Below are 19,560 nucleotides of genomic sequence, written 5' to 3' on the forward strand. Positions count from 1 at the left end.
GGTGAAGATTTCGTCGAGTTACACTTTTGGAGGATTCCAGAAGTTCCGAGGCCTACCCCAGACATGGCCCAGGAGAAAGCAAGCTCGACGCCCGGGAAGCTGTACAGGACCTGCCGTGGATGCCAGCTTCAGAATGCGTTCAAGGAGGACGAGCATTCGTTCTGCCTCTACTGTCTCCATGAGGGCAAGACGCGCATGGAGAAGGACTGTGCGTTTTGTGGGAACATGTCGGAGCGGACCATGAAGGATCGCACCTCCATCTCGCCAACTGACTGGAAGGGAAGAGCCCGTCGGGCGAGAAGAAGAAAAAGAAGTCCGAGCGGTCTTCTAAGTCCTGTGAGGGCGCCCCGGCGATGGGGGTCCAACAAAAGGCCAAGCACCGCGGGCACCGGGAGCGCCGAACGGTCAGGCTCCTTGGCTGCCAGGCAGGGCGCATCCTCCCCGGCGCCATCAACCACGAGCCAACGCTCTGGCTCGGGTAAGAGGAAGTCCGAGAACCCGGCGAAGCGTCTGGAGAGGCCCCGGTCGATCTCGAAGATTCCGGCAGAGGGGGAGCGAGGCTCGGACCCTCCCCCCAAGGTGAAAGCCCCAGGCGTACAGAAGGTGACGATGGCCTTAATTCACCTTGTAAGACCTCGATTGAGGATGTTGCAGCGGCCCTGGCTCAGCCTGTGGAGGCTACGCCAGTGGAGGCGACTTCAGGATCCAGAGTCGCCCTGCCACCGCGGAGGGAGTCGTCTTTCAGGCCCATTGAGAAGACCCCCGCGAAGTCCTCGTTGGAAAAGGAGGGGGAGGGGCAGGTGGCCATCGTGGATACGGACACAACCTCTGAAGAAGAGCTCATCGAAGTGGTGGAGGAGGCCAGCCCATCGGGAGGGATCCTGCAGAGAAACTGCAGAGAAATTACAATGGAACCATCTCCGATTCCATAATACTTGCAGGTGTCACCGACCCTTCATTACTACTACTACTATATAGTGCTAAAAACTATAATTGTCAAGTGGAATGTGTTACACATTCTGCGACAGTCGATCTAGTCACTCAAGAAGTAGCTTCAGATAATAACATAGAAGCAGAAGAGGTTCCAGACTCTTTAGTGGTGCCCGCTGTTGATCAAAACGAGCAGGCTCCTGCATACGTTGGCGAGGTGACAGAGGAGGGAAATTTGGCGCTTCTGAATAAAAAAAAAGAGACACACGCCTTACTTTCTCCCACAAGGGCGGATGCCCCTCGCCACTCACACTTTATCACAGTCCCTCAATATGTTTGAGAATTCCATCCAAGAATCTATAGCACTGTCCCTTTCCTTTACTCGACCGACGCCGCATAGAAGCAGTGTGTCTCATTGTGGCTTGCAGACTCCATTTATCAAGCATGATTCACAGAGTGCACAAACCCCTCTAATAGAAATGACACCAGCTGCCATGAACGTGACAATTCAATCCTTGTCCAAATTATTTGAGACCTTGGATAATAAAATCACCCAGCAATCAATACAAATAGATCAGATTATGCAATGGATGCTTAACTTGCAAAACGATATGATGCCAGTGTCGAGCGACCCATTTTGCTCAAATAACTTGATGCCAATGTCTCCCCGTATGAGTGGGCCACTCTTAGATGTACGCACGCCTCTATATTTAGTAAGAGAAATACTCCCTACTTTTGCGCAAGTTATACGTCCTCAGTTTGAGACTGAGAGAACAAAGGCCAGGTGAAGAAGCTAATACTATGCATGCTACCTCCAGTGAAGTTATAATTGACTTGAATAAGCCATCACAAAAAGCATTGTTGTTACAACTGATTTATAATATGTTTGATGGAAAACAGTTTGGAAAAAAAGAATGACTCCAACACAAAATAAAAATGAAAAAGTACTTAAGGCTACTACTAAATTTAACATTAAACAATTTATACAGACAATTCAGATACCCAAAAAACAAAAGGTGATTGCGAGTGCAGCTGTAATCAATAAGTATAGAAACATGGTCTGTGCTAAACGAGATAATGTTTGAAATCATATTGTTCCAAGCAGCTACCCTCCACTAGACGACTTGGTATCAGCTTTAGACGTCTCCCAGTAGGATAGTTCTAATAGACCACCAGCGACTATTCCTATAGATGTAGACAACAAAACAGCATCCAAAGATAAGAAAAATAATAGCTGTCCACAAAATTGATCCAATAGGTAAAGCCTTATTACCACAAATTATAGCAGAAATTCAAAGATCAATAGAAGATTTCCTGTCTGATAAATCAAATCAAAACGACACATACCAGTAGACCAACAAAAATGTGCATCAAAAGGAGAGGCAAGGGGCAAGATGTTTGTTGAATCTAGAATGAACACAGTCTAATTTTCATAACGCTTCCTTTAGGTCCGAATTTGCATATGCAAGAAACTGACCTTCACATTAAGAATGATCCTAAAAGTGTGAAAGTTGATACTTAAAAAATAGGCCAAATCATTATCATCGTCTAATAATGAAGTGTCGCCCTTTGCCATATCGTTCGGCTGATCTTTGCTGAACAAGCGTACTTGCTATTTTTGCAGAATTACAGAAACTGGAAGATATTGCGTCTACAGATATTAATCAAGTAGAATTTTTGAATGACAATGACTTGTCAATTGTAAGTTTGTGGATTTGTTCAGGTGTGGTGAGGAATACTATTGTGCAAGCCAAGATGGAATTATTTATGTTAAGCTTTGTGGTGGCTCAAGACCCTACAGTGTATAGTCCATCTAATAACATGAACCAATTTATTGATGTAGAAATGCGCTCGCAAAGTAGGATGTTTAATAAACATAATCGTAATATTCCATTTGTGCCATTTAATGAAACCAAACAAGTTGCAGCGCAATGGAGTCCCACCAATACATAACTAGCTGCAACTGACACATGGAAACTGATGACCCTTGCTAGTTGGAACACACAAGGGCATTCCCATTTGTGTAACGAAAATGCTAAATCAATTAAACTATTTGATATAGTGATGTTCCAAGAAACTTGGTTGACTGATCAACCTATCTGGAATGATCACAATATTAGCCTACTTCCAGCAAAAGTAGGTATAAAGGGACGTCCAACATCTGGGTTAATGCTAGCGATTAAAGTTAGTTTGGGTCTTAAACTGCAATCTTGGTCAACCCCAAGCCAGCATTCGCAAATGGTAAAAATCATCTTACCTAAGGGTGTCATAGCACTCCTTAATATCTATAGAAATCCTGTCGCTTTAACTGTTTCAACTTCTTTAAACACCTTGAAACTCTTTTAAATATGATAACCCAAGCCTCGAACAGATGAGGTCTTATTCTTCCCTTCTAACACACTTCCTCCTACCTCTCCCCCTCCTTCTATTCATTTTCCCCCTTCTGATCTTCCTATTTTCACCCATGCCCGGAATCTAGGACCCTACTTTGACTCTTCCTTTCCTTTACTCACCATATTTCCCTTACTACTCGCACATGTCGCTACCACCTCTTTATTATTCATAAAGCCCGTTCTTCCCTCACTTTCCATGCTACCAAACTCTTAATCTCTTTCCTCATCTTTTCTCACTTTTTCTACTGTTCTTCTCTTTTTTTGGTCTCTCCACCTCCATTCGCACCCACTTAAATCCCTCTACCACTCTGCCATCCCTACCCTCTGTCTTCTCTCGCCCCTTTCCATCTCCAACTCACTTTCCAATCTAGGCTGGCTTCCTGTACACTCCCAACTTAAATTTCACTTCCTTTGTCTTGTCTTTAAATCTCTTCATGACCTTGCCCCTACTTACCTCTCCTCTCTTCTCTCATTCTATACCCCTCTCGCTCCCTGCGCTCTGTTGGTCTCTTTTTACTCTGTTCCCCCACCTCCTTGTGCCTCTTCTAGTTTCCGCTCCTTTCAGCTCCTTGCCCCCCCTACATTGGAATTCCCTTCCTTTCACTATCCGCTCCATGTCCACCTATTCCTCCTTCCGTGCCTCCTTGAAATAACTCCTTTCCCCTTCCTTCCTCTTCTTTTTCCTCCCAATACCATCTTCCTGCTCCTTTATCTTTCCCTGTCTGGCCTATGATCTCCACCCTCCCTACTACTCTCTTTACTCCCTTTTCCTCTCTCTCCTGCCCCTCCTTTTCTCTTCCTTCTCTAATGCAGATTGTTCCACATGCTGTTTTTCTGGTTTGATTCATGTATATTATTATTATTGCTTCTATGTTTGATGTTTTTGTGTTGTTAAACTGTAAAGCGCCTTGGATTAAAGCGCTATATAAAAGAAAACACAAGACAAACGGACAGCATACTTGCATTAACCAATTCTCAACCCACTACGCCGACCAAGACCACTCCTTAAATCTTCTAGAGGCTCTCCCACAAGAAATCATAAGGTACTTAATGGGATTTCCGGCACACTATTCCCGCCTTCTCTTGAACAATGATAGTTATTGCCTCAAGGGATAACTGGCCGGAGCCCTCGTTCTCCTCCCTCGCTTCGCTCGGGCCGATAACTTGGAACGGGGATGAACACTACATTAATACGAGAAATGTCTGACATATTAACTCAGTACGTGATTTCCACCAGGGTTTCTAATATGGAGATCCCTGGAGGTAGACCTCCAGAATTACAAGAGGGCGGCCAACAACCAATGGAGCCATCACAGACAGCTGTTCATTGAAGGGTTACCGGACCATGAAGCAATTGGATCTTTCAGGTGACCAGTTGGTATTTGCTTTTCTGATGAAAGTTCAGGTGAGCACTCATCAGGGAAAGTCTCTTTATCCAGTTAGGGAAAATAAAAATAAGGCCCCATGCCAGAGTGATCAAATCAAACCTCACTGTGTATAAGGCAAGCAAAACAGGAAAATGGCAAACTTAAATGGGTATGCCCAGTGCTTAATTTGTAAAATAGTGCTGTGGCTTAAATATTTTCTAAAACGCCCATGACACATCAGGATGGGCAGCTCTCAGCCCTCTGTTGCTACCACCCATGGCTTCTCCCCATACTGCTAACATATATGGGGTTGGCACTGTAACTCCCATCGGCTTATTGTGGTAGCGGATGTACTACGGCAGACGTGAGTTTTACAAATACCTATCAAAATACACATAAAATAACATACTCGTGGTGTCTTGACATGAGACAAATGTTTAAGTGTGCTTTTAACCACAATCATCATTTACATTTTTCTCTGATTCTTAAGGTGTATATTATGTGATTGGCAGTTACAATAATAAAGTTGTGAAACACCACATCATAATCAAACTGATGAGAAAATAAGTCCTGGGGCTCAGAAATAATTGCCAGAGCCAAGCTCTGTCAAACACAACCACAAATTAAGCATTATGTATGCCCTGCAATAGCAAACGTATGTAGGATCCACAATAATTTTGTCATGTAAATCTTGTCACTTTTTTTCTTATTTCAGTAATTTACTGTTTTGTCATTCTGATGTATTCTTTGAGTGAGCACAAGGACTAAAGGTAAAACGCATTTCACTTTTTGTTCAAGCTCCCACAATCATTTTCAAACTACACTTGTACATTAGTCTTTGTAAATTATTCATAAAACATCCATATAGCGATTGGTGAATTCATTTGACACACAGGAAAAGATGGCAATTTTATGTCAACAAATTATTCGAAAAAAATGATTCTCAAATCTCGATTGTAGAATGTTGACTTGTATCCCCCAAAAGGAAATGATTGATTGCAACTAAGAATTATGCATCGTTCAATCAAAAGACTTCACATAACCATATTCACATTAATTGCAATATTGTCGTCGTTTTTGTCACTTTAGTGCAATATTTCTTCACTTGCTTCTATGTCAGAATAACTTTTTTACTAAAGTTTGAAAATCTCAAATTTCTATTAAAACGTCTGTGTGAGGCAGCCTTGGTTTCATTATTCAGGAAATGTTCAGTGGCCACCGCCTAAGCCTAAAATGCAGTTCTTATGAATGACAGAAAAATTGAACTTCGCTTTTGGTTAAGATCAGCATCCCCTGTTGATTTCTAATTTCATTGATCTGGGCTATTGTGTATCTGGATGAAGTGATGCATAGAGTGTGTGCATCGAAAAGAAAAGCATCTGTAATGTGATTGTAAGTGGAGTTTTCATTCTCGCAGTAGGATGTCATAGTCTGTTTATTAACTCCAGCTAAGCAGCGAAGTTGCTCTGTTAAGGAATGTCATTGCCATTGAGATAATAATTTGCACAGTCAAATTACCTTCTTTATAAACACTTGGGAGTTAGAAGCACCTAATCCTGTATTAATGTCCACCCCCAGGCAGCAAGAAAGCGCAAGATTGCCATTCGAAAGGCTCAGGGGAAAAATGTTGAGGCCATTCGTGAGCTGAATGAATATCTTGAACAGTGAGTGTTTTACAAGAGGATTTTCCTTTTTTTTGGCATGCATTGATCAGTCTTTTAATTAAAATGGAATTTGCATTTATTTACCCCTTTACTTCCAAGCTTTTCATGTAAAGTCTTCATCCTACCACCAGATAAAATACATTTCTTTTAACCTTTCTTTACAGATTTGTTGGCGACCAAGAAGCTTGGCATGAACTGTCAGAGCTTTACATAAATGAACATGAGTAAGTTGCTTTCCATTTGATTGGACACGTACAGTTTTGAATCTGTTCGCAGAGTTACGAAAGAAACCATGTCCGAATCACATATTGTAGCTTAAATTCACGAATTTAAAAACATCAAATATGGTAGCAGCTGACATGTATGGATAACCACATGTTCCAAGCTCACTGTAGGCAGTGTAAATATAGCTGTGTATTGACTGGAGAGTAGCCAAAACAGAAGTGTAAGCAGTGATCTGCATTCATCCGTTTGGTTGTGTTCTCCAGTGATCACACAGTACAATCTATTGGATATGCTGACACTTCAGTGTTTCCCAAAACGTATCCTCATTTATGAGATGAACAACTCGTCAAGGGAAGGGGTAGGTCATTTTTGATAGGAAAGGGTTTCTGTCGCCTTGGTACAAAGCCTAGTGCAAATAGGAATGCTGAATGAATGTTGTGGAATCTTGCTTATTGGATGTTTTAAGGTTTTTGTTGGGTGCGTTTTGTATTGCTTTAATGGTGGCAGGAAATCCCAGTGTGAAAGGATTAGCCCAAAGCTTTAATGGCAGTTTTCTAATATAAAATTAATTCTTACCTCCACTAGTCTTCTTTGTGAGGGCAAGCATGACAGAACATTGTCTTGTTTCTTGCTTCCAATCCAGAGAGTTCTAGTTGAAGGAATTAACACGATTCTTACGGGAAGTTGGTTGTTCTCATTGTATAAGAATAGCTTTTCGGATTCTTATACAATCCACAAAGATCAAATAAAATGCATATAGTCCTTGATTGTATGTGGTGAGCCATGCCCATTCCTTAAATTGTTTACCTGTTCTTGTACATGTTTTAGCATCAACCTGTGTGCCAAATCAAAACATAACTAATGTGTATATATTGGCAGAATACACACGCTAATGGTTCATCAGCTACATGTTCTTGATTGCTACCAAAATGCGTGGAAGGTTCTTTTTAGCGAAGGAAAGAAATGGTACCCCACCCACACGTGGTAATCTAGAAAAGAAAGTAAGCAAAGCTTGTAAATTGATGTTTGCCAAGGCTGCTAATGTGCGAGATGGTGCAGCAGCGTTGGTCGTCTTCCATAACCCCTCAAAGAAGAGTTCTTGATCTTCAGTGTCCCACGCTGGTATGAAATGCTGGCAGGAGAATGAAGTGTATTCCTGCACAAATGTTTAAGAATGAGTAGTTTGCACTAAAGTAGCTGAACTGGTGCGCTCTGCACATCATTCTAAAGAAAAGGGGACGAAGGACTAACAAAACAAGTATCATTACAGTGAGTAAATTAAACGTTTTAACGGAAAAACTGAAGGGCAGAACATCAATGCCCACTCTCTCCATCCATTATGATGTCAAGAAAGGAACCAACCTATATTTAAAAACATGATGCAGATGCAATTTGTTACAAAGTTTAAGTATTTGTTCGGGCAAAAAAAACCCGTCCTTTACACTTGTCCATAGAAACGTGCTCCTCCAGCATACTTTGTGTTTTGTTTCCAGCATTCTTTGTTAAAGCTCTCTTTAAGACTCCCTGAAAATAGACTCGCTGCCTGGCTTTACATATTTGCATATAGTTCCGTTCAGAACCTTTGTATATATTTGTACTACGCACAGCAATGGCCTGGTTGCAGCTAACTGCATTAAATGCATGCGAAACACGAGAGATGTCTCTGAACATTGTAAACTCCAACTGATCACACTCCTTTTGGTTGAATGTTTCCCAAGCCCAAACCGCTATCTAGCCCTGTGTCTCTTTGAACATTGCTGGGTTAGGAAAAAAGATAGTTATCCTGATTTGATAGCATACATAGTAAATTTGTTGTGATCATGTTCCAAGCGATTGGGCCTCTTTTTCTTCTCTGGATGTATGGTTTTGAATGCTTTTATGTTCCCGGGAAAACAAATTAGGTGGGAAAAGTGATGGCTTGGCAGCATGTGTATGCTAGGCTACACTACAAAGGACAATTTAAAGGGGACGTTCTCACAGGAATTTTATTTGCCCAACTGATGGGGCATATATTTTTGAGCATATATCGATCCAAATTTGTTTCCAATGCATCTTGCCTTTGTCTCACAGATGGGTCGGAAACCGCCATCTTGTGCTAATCGTATCCGTTGATCCATCGACCTAAGTTCAAGTGCCCCCACGGCATTGAATCATATCACCTGCCTCAAGTTGACAGCGACATGTAAAACTGACATGACGTTGGTGCACAGTGTAGCCAAACGTACCATGTCATCACTTTACCTAATGCAAAACCAGGAACATGTGCATACACGCACACGCGCACACACCCCTACACAAACACAACCAATAAAAGTTTAATTTCTTTTCAGAAAAAGAAGAGAAAACATACACTATAAATAAAATACTATTAGTCTTGAATTTACCAAGTCGTTCTATTTGTAAATTCAAGTTAGAAATAGAAGAATACATCCAAGGAATCATTGAAAATGTTTGCAAACATAATGTGTGCAAGACAATGTTGTTTACTACAAGGCATAGATCCAATGTTTAGGTTGATTGTTGCATTCCATCAAATCCTTCAGATTGTGTTCATCGATCTTTTAATCCCTGTAATTGAATTGCGAAGTCAAAATTTTATGGGGTAAATTCTAATGCAATTGTATTCCTTTATCAATTTAGTATCGAAGCACATGGTGTTCCGTTTGTGAGGACAAAGGTCTCCTTTCATGTCGAAATGTAACACTTTGCCATTCACACATCTTCATACCATTAAGGCTGGCATGTTGCGCCAGATCACTGGCAGCGCAAATGGGCAAACTGGTGTCTCACGATCGTCCCAGAAAATTGACATTACAGTTCTGTTAGTCATGGTTACACTCCAGTTCTAGTTAAAGTACCCATCCACAGGGAGATTGTAGCCATGTGTAAGGAAGACATGGTATCAAGAATAGACAGACACAAATTATCACAGTTCATGGGTGTTTATTAAACCATATAGGTAGGTTGGAAAAACGCCTAATCTAAACCTAAATCGAAAATGAGACCAAGCTACAACCATCAAATCATAATAAGGCAGTCCTAGTGGCGTCTTGTCAAAATAAAAGGGCCTATACTAAAATAAACGATTGCCAATCCTTACAACTCCCTGTGCTTAGTCTCCTAGGAGACCTGAATGCATTCTGGCGTGATTGGCCGGCTGGCTGTCCAGCAAGGACAGCCACCGTGCTGTGTGAGTGACAGCCAGGCTGGAATGAATGGGGGAAAACTGTTTAAAAGCAGGTCTCTGGGATTTGGAAAGCAGAGTCGACCACTGGAACGAAAGAACAGAAGACGAGCTGAAGGAAGACTGCTGCTGCACCTCCTGGTCCACCGGTGAAGCCCACCTGCAGGTCCGAATTGCCTGAAACTCCATCGCCCTTCAAGGTTAACTTCTTCCCTTGAGTTTGGTGGGAGCAACCAACTCGTAAGTCGCTTGGACACCGTCCCCATACTGGTCGAATTTTCTCCAGAGTGCTGTTGAAAACTGGATAGCCAGTGGGAAGGATACCAGTTTGTGGTCTTTAAGGCACTCACACCTTAAACTGACGTTTTGCCAAGCCTGTGGCCTCTTCCCTGGGCAGTGCAGGAACCTCCCGACGTCGTCCTTCTTGTCCCCATGACTGAAGCTCAGGAACAGCGAGATCTGCAGGAACTGCCAGGAACAACTGCCTCAGCTACAGCTTTTCTTCACTTACAAGGAACTGTGCAAGTGCGCTGCAGAACTCTGTTCGGCCGTGGTGAAAGTTTGTGAAACTTTCCCGACTTTGAAGGTTTGTCCTTCCCTAAACCAACATATAACTTTTCGCCTGACTTATTCTAAGAACTGTGGCAACGACTTAACCGTTTACTACCAGAACTATGCTTTCCTGACTCTGAACCATTGACTTTGGCCCAGGCCTATTGAATTGAATTGCTGGTTCTAGTGAACTGAAACTATTTGCCCTTCCACTACAAAGTATTTGTGCTATCTTTCTTTTAACCTTGCCTTTCTACCCCTTTTTTAAGTAACTGAAGTGCAATTTTGCTCCCACTTCAGGGGAGCTGAACTTGTTCAGAAACTGATTGGTTGTGTATTGTAGTGTATTAGATTGTGATATTGAGCTACTCTTGCTAGTGGAATGTTTTCCAAATGACTGTGTAAATAAATGTATATTCATTTACCAAGAAACCTTGATTTAGTGTTGGTTTGAATCACTGTGATTGCTAGTCCTTTGTGTAACCTATTGTACTGCTCACTTTACTCTTGAGATAAGTCTGGCTGCTCAACCGCTGCTACCACATTACTGTGTAGTACAGGCTTGTACCGAAGGTGAAATTGTACTGACACTTGTAGTCTTAATTGTGTGTAGTGTTCCCAAAGGGTACTGCATATGATTCTGCCTAACATCCACAAATGCGACATTTGCAAGAACTTCACCAACAAAACCTTGCAGGACAGACAAAGGAGACTTTTGCTTCACCTCGAGTCAAAAAGACAATCTTCTGATTAGGAATAATAATAATTTATCAAGACAGCCCTTGTACCATCTACAAAACCATCTGAGAGGCAAACTTCAAAAAGAAGGTCCTCTTCAATGGAACGGAGCACTTCCCCTTCACATAAAAGCAGGAGAAAGGTGGAGATGACGCCCCTCACACCTTCTCTAGGCTCTGGGGACCAGAAAAAACGGCATCCTGAGGAAAATAACTACCTTCAAAAGTAAGGAGGCGTTTTCTAAAAAACTCATCGGGAGGGAGGAGCAATTATCCACGAAAATACCTTCTACGAGCGGCACCAGTAATAAGGGCTCGTTGATGACCCCTCCGTCAACGAAGCCGAAAAACGTCTACGACTCTCCAAACCTCGTCATCGGCGTGCAAGTCCTTTTCATCGAAATCGTCGTCCACGAAGCAATCCTCGACAAAGAAATCCCATCACTCGTCCACGAAGCTCTCGTCGACGGAGACTAGGGAGCCTCCCTAGTCGCAGAAGTCGTTGTCGACGAAGCAACCAGCGTCGCCGACGAAACCCAAACAGTCTATGAAACCGCCAACAAAGCTGTCAACCCCCACGTCCACATTCCCTTACGTTCTAGAGGTCCACGAGGAGCCAATAGGAACACAATTCTCTCCTTTAAGAGAGATGACAGAGCTTCCGGACATTATTTTGCAGCAAGAGTTTTCGGACACCGAACTACAGGAGCTACCTATTCTCACTCCTAAGGAGAATAGCCCTCCCTGGCACCCCACCACAGAGGAGCCCACAGATACTTACGACCCAGCATTCATGGAGTCAATGCAAAGGATTATTGACGAATTCAACAGTCGGCGGAGACAGAGAAATCTTCTACACCAATAGACGCAAGGTCTCCTCAGAGGGACAAGTCACCTCTTCATAGCACGCCAAGAAGTACCCCTCGGAAGAGCAGACCTCCTAAAAGGCTGCACTTACCAGAACCTCCTTGCAGGTCTAGGAGCAGGACACGCAGTGCTTCACTGACAAGAGCCTTCCCACCGAGGTCTTCGCCTACACCAAGACCACGCTCACCGGCAAGGGATCCTATTGGTGCCTTCGACCGCTTTGGTCTCAGACTGGCAGGAGGCCCCATTCTGAGGCTTCTCAGGCCCTGAAGAAGGGGAGGTTACTCATGAACCTGACACGCAAAAATCGAGTGGGACGACTAAGTCATTTGGAAACCCAGAAAGAAGGACTCTCCATGAGATACTTCGCAACTTGAAGATTTAGTATTGTTCCATACGATTATCGGCAAGGCGGCAGACCTTTTCAAGTTACGTCAGAAGAAAAGAAGTCCGTTCTTTATGAGCATAGAGACGAACGCAGGAGAACAATCACTACTATACCTCTTTTGGATCCCATATGGGACTCCAGGACAAAGATATTGTCGACACCTCTGTCCACACCTGCAATCGTCTCGCAGTCAGAAAATAAATATAAAGCCCCCGACACCGCACCACTATGCCTAAGAGGACATACTAAGCCCGATTGCATAATCACAATGGCAGCCAGGAAAAAAACTGGCTAACTCATCATCGCCTTTATCAGCCCCACCTGATAAGGAAGGGTGTAAATTGGAGGCTATGGGCAGAAAAGTATCTTGGTCAGATTAGCTTACCATCAGGGCGGGCAACACTCTGGCCATGACAGCGCGTCTGGACTGTGAGCTGTGGCTTCATATGTCCAAATTATCCAAGCACTTACCAGCAGAATTTCAGGAAGAAGCTAGGGCAATCATTTCGGACGGTGAAGCTACGTCCGATCATTTGATTGACACGACAGTGGACGTAGCAGAATCAGGCTTTCAGCAGATGGCCCTTGGTACAGTCTTGAGAAAGCTAGCCTGTATGAAGGCGACAAACTTCATACCGGAGGTTCAAGCTCAAATATTGGATATGCCTTTTGACGGGCACAAGCTCTTTGGGGAAAAAGATTGATGACCATGTCAAAGGAATAAAGGCGGACACTGACACTGCCTGAGCCATCTGTTCTCTTAAGGATAAGGACAAGGAGTGCAGATCCTTTCGACCCTTTTGAGGATCAGTATCCAAATACAGAGGCTTTAACTATCCATCCTACGGCCAAAAGACACAGGGCAACACCTTTCAAGGCAACCGTTACCACCAGTCAACGGCCAGGTACAGCCAAAGGGGGAGACGTGGCTCTAACCAGGCCAAAACTCAAAGCAAACAAAACAGACAATTCCTATCTTCCCCTCCCATGACACACCCTGTTGGATGGAAGAGTAAGCCGCTATTACCAACGCTGGCGAAGAATAACATCAGACAAGTGGGTGTTTCCGGTGATTTGCAAGGGTCACACTATTGAATTTCTGGATCAACCTCAATCCCTTGCGCCCATTCCACGCAAGGTGCATCTCTTGAAACAGATCATGTTTGAAATGTGCAAGCTGCTTCAAAAAGCAGACATAGTACCGGTTCCAGACCATCAAATGGGAAGAGGTTTCTACTCCCCGTTTTTCCTGGTGAGAAAAAAAAGAATGGTCAGTGCAGACAGAGATTGGACTTAAGAGTGCTGAACAAATTCATCAAGTGCATCAAATGCAAGATGGACCTCCTTGCAGAACGTCCTCCCTTGGTTGAACAAACACTATTTCCTAGCCACCCTGGACCTGGAAGATGCCTATTTTCACGTCCCCATCCACCCGGCCCACAGAAAGTTCCTCAGATTCGCAATAGGGGAGTCACATTTTCTATTCCGTGTCCTTCCATTCGGACTGAGGTCAGCACCAAGAGTTTTTACCAAGTGGCTGGCACCAGTGGCAGCAAAACTTAGACGGACTAGAACTGCGGTCTTTCCATACCTGAACAACTGGTTAATAAGGGCAGGTTCATTCAAACTCTCAACCAAGGCAGTCACAAAAGCAGTGAACCTTCTGAAGGGGCTGGGCTTCTCAATAAACAAAACGAAATCCTGTCCGATATCCAGCAAGACGGTGCTTTGCTGGGAGCGGAACTCGACACCAACATACCCAGGGTGAGGCCCTCCGCAGACAGAATATCAACAATGTTTCAACTGACCGCATGGTTCCACGACGACGTAACTGCCACATCAGTCGCTCCTGGGCATGATGTCCTCATGTATATTTCTCATACCAAATTGCAGGCTCCACAGGAGGCTGATTCAAGAGACCCTGGACCGCCAGTGGAGATAGGCGCTCGGGTCATGGGAAGATACCATCAAACTCCCACCAACCTTCTACAAGGCACTCCGATGGTGGAGTACTCAAAATCTATTGCAGGGATTGCCTTTCCAGGCGTCAACATCAACCCTCCTCCGCAGGACGGATGCATCGCTTTCAGGGTCGGGGGCACACCGGGCAGATCTGCTGACGAAGAGCACATGGTCAGGCCAGGAGTCCAACTACATATCAATGTGTTCTGGAACTCGGAGCGATACGCTGGGCAATAAAAGCCTTTCTACTGCTACTAGCAGGGCAGGTGGTAACCATCCAGACGGACAACACAACCTCCATGCATTATACAAACAAGGGGCGAGGACAGATGACCCACGAAGCATAAACTATGGACCTGGGCACTACAACACAGAGTTCAGATCAAAGCAGAACATCTGCCGGGAAGCTGAGCAGAGACTACACAACATCCCACGAATGGGAGTTAGACGGAACAGAAGCTCATCAGATATTTCACGAATGAGGACATCCAGAAATCGACCTCTTTGTCACCAAGAGCAAAAGAAATGTTGCAGGTTCGCCTCCAGATATCCAGAACACCTGTCAATGGGAGATGTCTTCTCAGTGGACTGGACAGGCAAGTTCCTATATGTGTTTCCGCCGATTCCTCTGATAGCACGAGTACTTCACAGGTTGAAGGAACAGGCTTGCACAAGGATGCTACTAGCGCCGAATTGGGCTAGTCAAGTTTGGTACTCAACCCTACGACACTTCTCTCAGTGCCCCCGATTCACCTCAAGGCTCAACAGAACCTTGTAACTCAGCAGAGTCACAAGGTTCGAGGGGATTGGGTCCTCCGACGTATTCCAAATCTATGAGAGTAATCACCACAGCTGTGCTGCTTTGGAAAATCTTTCTGCTTCCTGCGTCGATGACGTCGATACGCTGCCGTCGAGGACCTCCTCCGACGGCCGACGTCACTGGATGTTATAAGTAGGACGCACGACGCCCGTAGCCTCAGTTCCGTTTTTTCCGTGAACGTGTTCACTTTGGGAATCTCGGCACGCCTCGACTCTTTGGAGTTTCTGTTGTTTCTCGGTTCTTCGAACCTGTTCGTTTGGTGAAGTTTCTTCTTCGTGAAGGATGTCTACCTCCTCTTCCACCCCGCGTCCGGGATTTAAGAAGTGCGGGGACTGTGGGTCCAAGATGTCGGTTACGGACTCGCACAACGCCTGCCTCTATGCCTCGGGGAGGCCCATGACACGGATGACTGTGTCGACTGCCAGTCGCTCACGTCTAAAGCCTTGCGGGAGCGCAAGAAGAAGTTATCGGTAGGTAAGGTGTCTAAGCCACGGAAGTCGAGGTCTGCAGGGCTTTCGACGGACGATTCGAGGGGTGACTCTCTGCATCGTCGTCGGAAGTCCAGTGGGTCTCGGTCCCGGAGTCGGTCTCGCCACTCCTCTGCCTCTTCCGGGCACTCCCGGAAGCGCCGTCTTTGGTCACCTTCCCTGTCCTCTTCCGAGGACTCTGCCCATTGGCAGGTCGCTTACCCTACTAAGCAGGCAACACCAGAGGAATGGGCTTCGTTCGGGAAGACGTCAATGCCGGTGGCGCCGAGGTCGTTGATGGACTCATCATCGGCACCCAGGCTGTCGAAGGACACGCTCAGGGCTCCGGCCTCGAGGCCTGTATCGATGCTGTCGGCGCCGCGTTCAGCGTCGATGGCGATTCACTCGATGCCTTTCGAGGCTGTTTCGACGGGGGTACCCTGAGGCTCGGTGGAACCGCCTAGAAAGGCTCTGGGCAAGGTCAAGCATGGCTTTGGTTCACATTCTGTGCCTTCTTACCGCCATCTTGAGTTTATTTCAAAGGTGGATGAGGGCTCTGATGATGGCATGGTTCCTAATACGGTGCCAGACGAGATTCTTTCGGGCCATTGCCAATTTGAGGACCTGAGGCAGTCCCTGCACGATGCTAGTGGGCTGGACACCTCTCTGGAGGTGGAGTTTTGTAGGCCTGAGCCTGGCACTCATGCCAACTCCTCGTACCGGTGCCTTATGTCGAGGGTCACCGAGTACTTGGGATGGTCTGCTCCCCCAGGGGAGTTTCTTTAGGATGACCTTACGGATATCCTCGACCTTGGTCCACCAACTGACCCGGTACTGCCATTTCATATGGCTCTACACAGGCGGGTGGCAGCGGCTTGGACTGCTCCGGAGAGTCTCCCGGCAGTGGGCAAGTCTTCCGGAGAGTTTGGTGGTGCAGGCGGCTAAAGCAGGCGTAATATCCTACCATCCCTCCTGATAGGGACGACAAGCGTTTTGATGGTTGCGCGAAGAAAGTGTTTTCTTCATGGGGTATGGCGCTTCAGGCAGCCAACTCCGTATGTGCCTTGTCACGTTTCACGTACACTCTGTGGAACTGTGTTTCCTTAGCGGCTGAACATATTCCCGAAGGGGACGAACGGGATGGTTTCCTTGCAATGGTTCAGGATGGCAAGGATGCCATGTGTGAGGCCGTTCAGTCGGGTTTGGACATGGCAGATTGCGTTAGGTGGTCCATGGCGGCGAGCACCGTGATACGCAGGTTTGCGTGGGTGCGGAAGTCGGGTTTGCTCCTGATGTGCAGGCCTGGCTCCTCAACATGCCCTTTGACGGGGAAAATCTTTTTGGCAGCGAGGCTGACGAGAGCCTTGAGAGGTTGCAGACCTCAAAAGCTGCAGCAAAGTCTTTGGGCGCTGCAGTTCGACAACCTCTGCCTTTTCGTCCTAGGGGACAGCAATGGAGGGGAGGTTCCTTTCGTTATTACTCATCCTTTGGTAAAGCGAGAGGAGCTGCCAGTCAAAGGGGCCACAGTAGGAGTGCCAGAGGTGGAAAACAAGGTACTCGAGGTGCCAAGGCCGCTCGGGCTGTTGCCTCTTTGCCCTCCAGGCAACGCCGCAGCCGCTTCAGCTCAGTCATGAGGCCATGTCCCATGGTTCGCCGGTTGGAGGAAGGCTGGTGCAGCATCTTGCAGAGTGGCGCGCCATTACTTCAGATGTGTGGGTTCTGGCGATCATAACCCACGGCTACTGTCTTCCTTTCCGGCAGAGGCCTCAAGACAATCCACCGGGGAATCTCTCTTTAAAGAGCCCGGACCTGCTCCTTGCGCAGGAAATTCAATCCCTGCTGTAGAAAGGCGCAATAGAACTGGTGCCTGTAGCGGAGAGGAACAAGGGATGGTATTCCCCTTATTTTTTGATTTCCAAGAAAGACGGGGGATTGAGACCCATCATGGACTTGCGCGGTTTGAACAAACTCCTCAGGAAGGACAAGTTCAAGATGGTTACTCTCTCTCAAGTCCTCCAGGCCCTTCAACTTCAGGACTGGTTGGTGTCTCTCGACTTCAAGGACGCTTATTTTCATGTGCCGATACATCCAAAGCACAAGAAGTACCTGAGGTTCGCGGTTGGCGACTCGCACTTTCAGTTTCGGGTCCTGCCGTTCGGCTTGACCTCTGCTCCGAGGGTCTTCACCAAGCTCATGGTAGTGGTGGCAGCGCACCTCAGGAAAGGGGGGATTCACGTCTCCCCCGACCTGGACAATTGATTGATCAGGAAGCGCTCTCCCGAGCAAGTCCTCGATCATCTGTCAGTCACCTGCCACTCCCTCCACAAGCTGGGCTTCTCCCTCAACTTAAAGAAGTCCCACTTGACACCAACTCAGAGGCTCCAGTACATCAGAGCAGTGCTCGACACGTCCCTGGGGCAGTGTTTTCCTCCCCAGGTGAGGGCTCATCACATTCAGCAGATGGTGCACAAGTTTCACTTGCCCAGAGTCTCCCAGCATTCGAATTCTTGAGATTGCTCGGCCTCATGGCATCCTGCATTCTTCTGGTGCCGGAGGCCAGGTTGCGGATGAGATCTTTGCAATGGGCACTCAAGCTCCAGTGGTCTCAGTCCTCTGGCAGGATGTCGGACCCTGTTCAGGTGCCGTCCTCGGTCGCCCAGGACCTTCTGTGGTGGGCCGCCAAAGACAATCTGATGAAGGGGGCTCCATTTTGGCTACCCTGGCCGGAGGTGACGATCTTGACGGACGCATCCGTCACGGGATGGGGAGCTCATGCCAACGAGTTGACAGTCAGCGGTCGTTGGTCTCCATCAGAGTCCAGACTCCATATCAGTCTGTTGGAGCTGAGGGCTGTCAGGCTGGCCCTGAAGGCTTTTCTGCCGACTGTGCGAGGGAAGAATGTCCTGATCCTGACGGACAACACGGTGGACATGCACTACCTCAACAAAAAGGGGGGAGGGGTAGAGTCACTTCCTCTGTGCAGGGAAGCGATGCAGCTCTGGTTCTGGGCAATCCAGCAGGAAGTTTCCATCTCGGCAGTTCATCTGGCTGGAGACGAAAACAAGATGGCAAACGCTCTGAGCAGGCAGAGCGTGATCTCTCACGAGTGGGAGTTGGCTCAGGAGATTCTCCTGGAGATCTTCGCCCTTTGGGGGACCCCTCAAGTGGATCTCTTCGCCTCCAGTGTCAACCGGAAGTGCAAGAGGTTCTGCTCGCTGGAATTTCCTCCGAAAGGAGCCTTAGGAGAGGCGTTTGTGGTGGAGTGGTCATTCCCACTGCTGTACGCGTTTCCTCCAGTCCCCATCATTCCGCAAGTGCTGCGGAGGTTCGGTTCCCGGATGGTCCTCATTGCTCCGGCATGGGCCCGGAGGACGTGGTACCTGCACCTTCTCGACTTGTCCATCTGCCCTCCACGTCGTCTTCCCTACCGAGACGATCTGCTCTCACGGGAGGGCGGTCAGGTTCTCCATCCAGAGGTCAGATCCCTCAACCTTCACGCTTGGTTTCAGAAAGGTTGAGGTATAAGGATTGGGACCTCCCTGAAGACGTGATGGAGGTGTTGCTTTCGGCCTGACGGCCAGCAACAAAGTCCCTGTACCGTTGGCGTAAATTCTGCGACTGGTGCAGGGTTAAGAATGTAGATCCTATTTCATGTGACATTCCTGTAGTTCTGTCTTTTTTGCTTTCTTTGGCCCACAGGGGGCCTGCAAGTGGGTACCGTTAAAGGTTACCTGGCGGCGCTGTCCATATTTAAGCGCTCGTCTGAAGAGTGTTTCTATTTTAAAATTCCTTTAATTGCTCAGTTTCTGAAAGGGCTCACTAATGTGTTCCCTCCGTCACCTTTCGAGGTGCTGGTTGGGATTTGAACCTTGTTCTCAAGTTTCTGATGGGTGCTCCGTTTGAGCCTTTGCATTCATGCCCTTTGAGACTGTTAACTCTTAAAACTGTATTTTTGGTTGCGGTCACTTCTGCTCGCAGAGTGAGCGAGTTACAGGCACTGTCAG

At 46.5% G+C, this 19,560-nt stretch overlaps 1 protein-coding gene across 1 annotated transcript in view; it reads left to right on the forward strand.

The window, feature by feature from the left end:
- Positions 1-19,560, forward strand: part of EMC2 (ER membrane protein complex subunit 2) — a 376,010-nt gene that overhangs the window by 125,662 nt on the left and 230,788 nt on the right. The window contains exons 6-7 of the mRNA XM_069621506.1: positions 6,269-6,354; positions 6,519-6,578. Of these exons, the coding sequence (XP_069477607.1) occupies positions 6,269-6,354; positions 6,519-6,578 (146 nt within the window). The remainder of the gene's footprint in view (positions 1-6,268; positions 6,355-6,518; positions 6,579-19,560) is intronic.

Source organism: Ambystoma mexicanum, chromosome 5q, assembly GCF_040938575.1.
Source record: "Ambystoma mexicanum isolate Mex_15411 chromosome 5q, UKY_AmexF1_1, whole genome shotgun sequence".
Taxonomy (NCBI): domain Eukaryota; kingdom Metazoa; phylum Chordata; class Amphibia; order Caudata; family Ambystomatidae; genus Ambystoma; species Ambystoma mexicanum.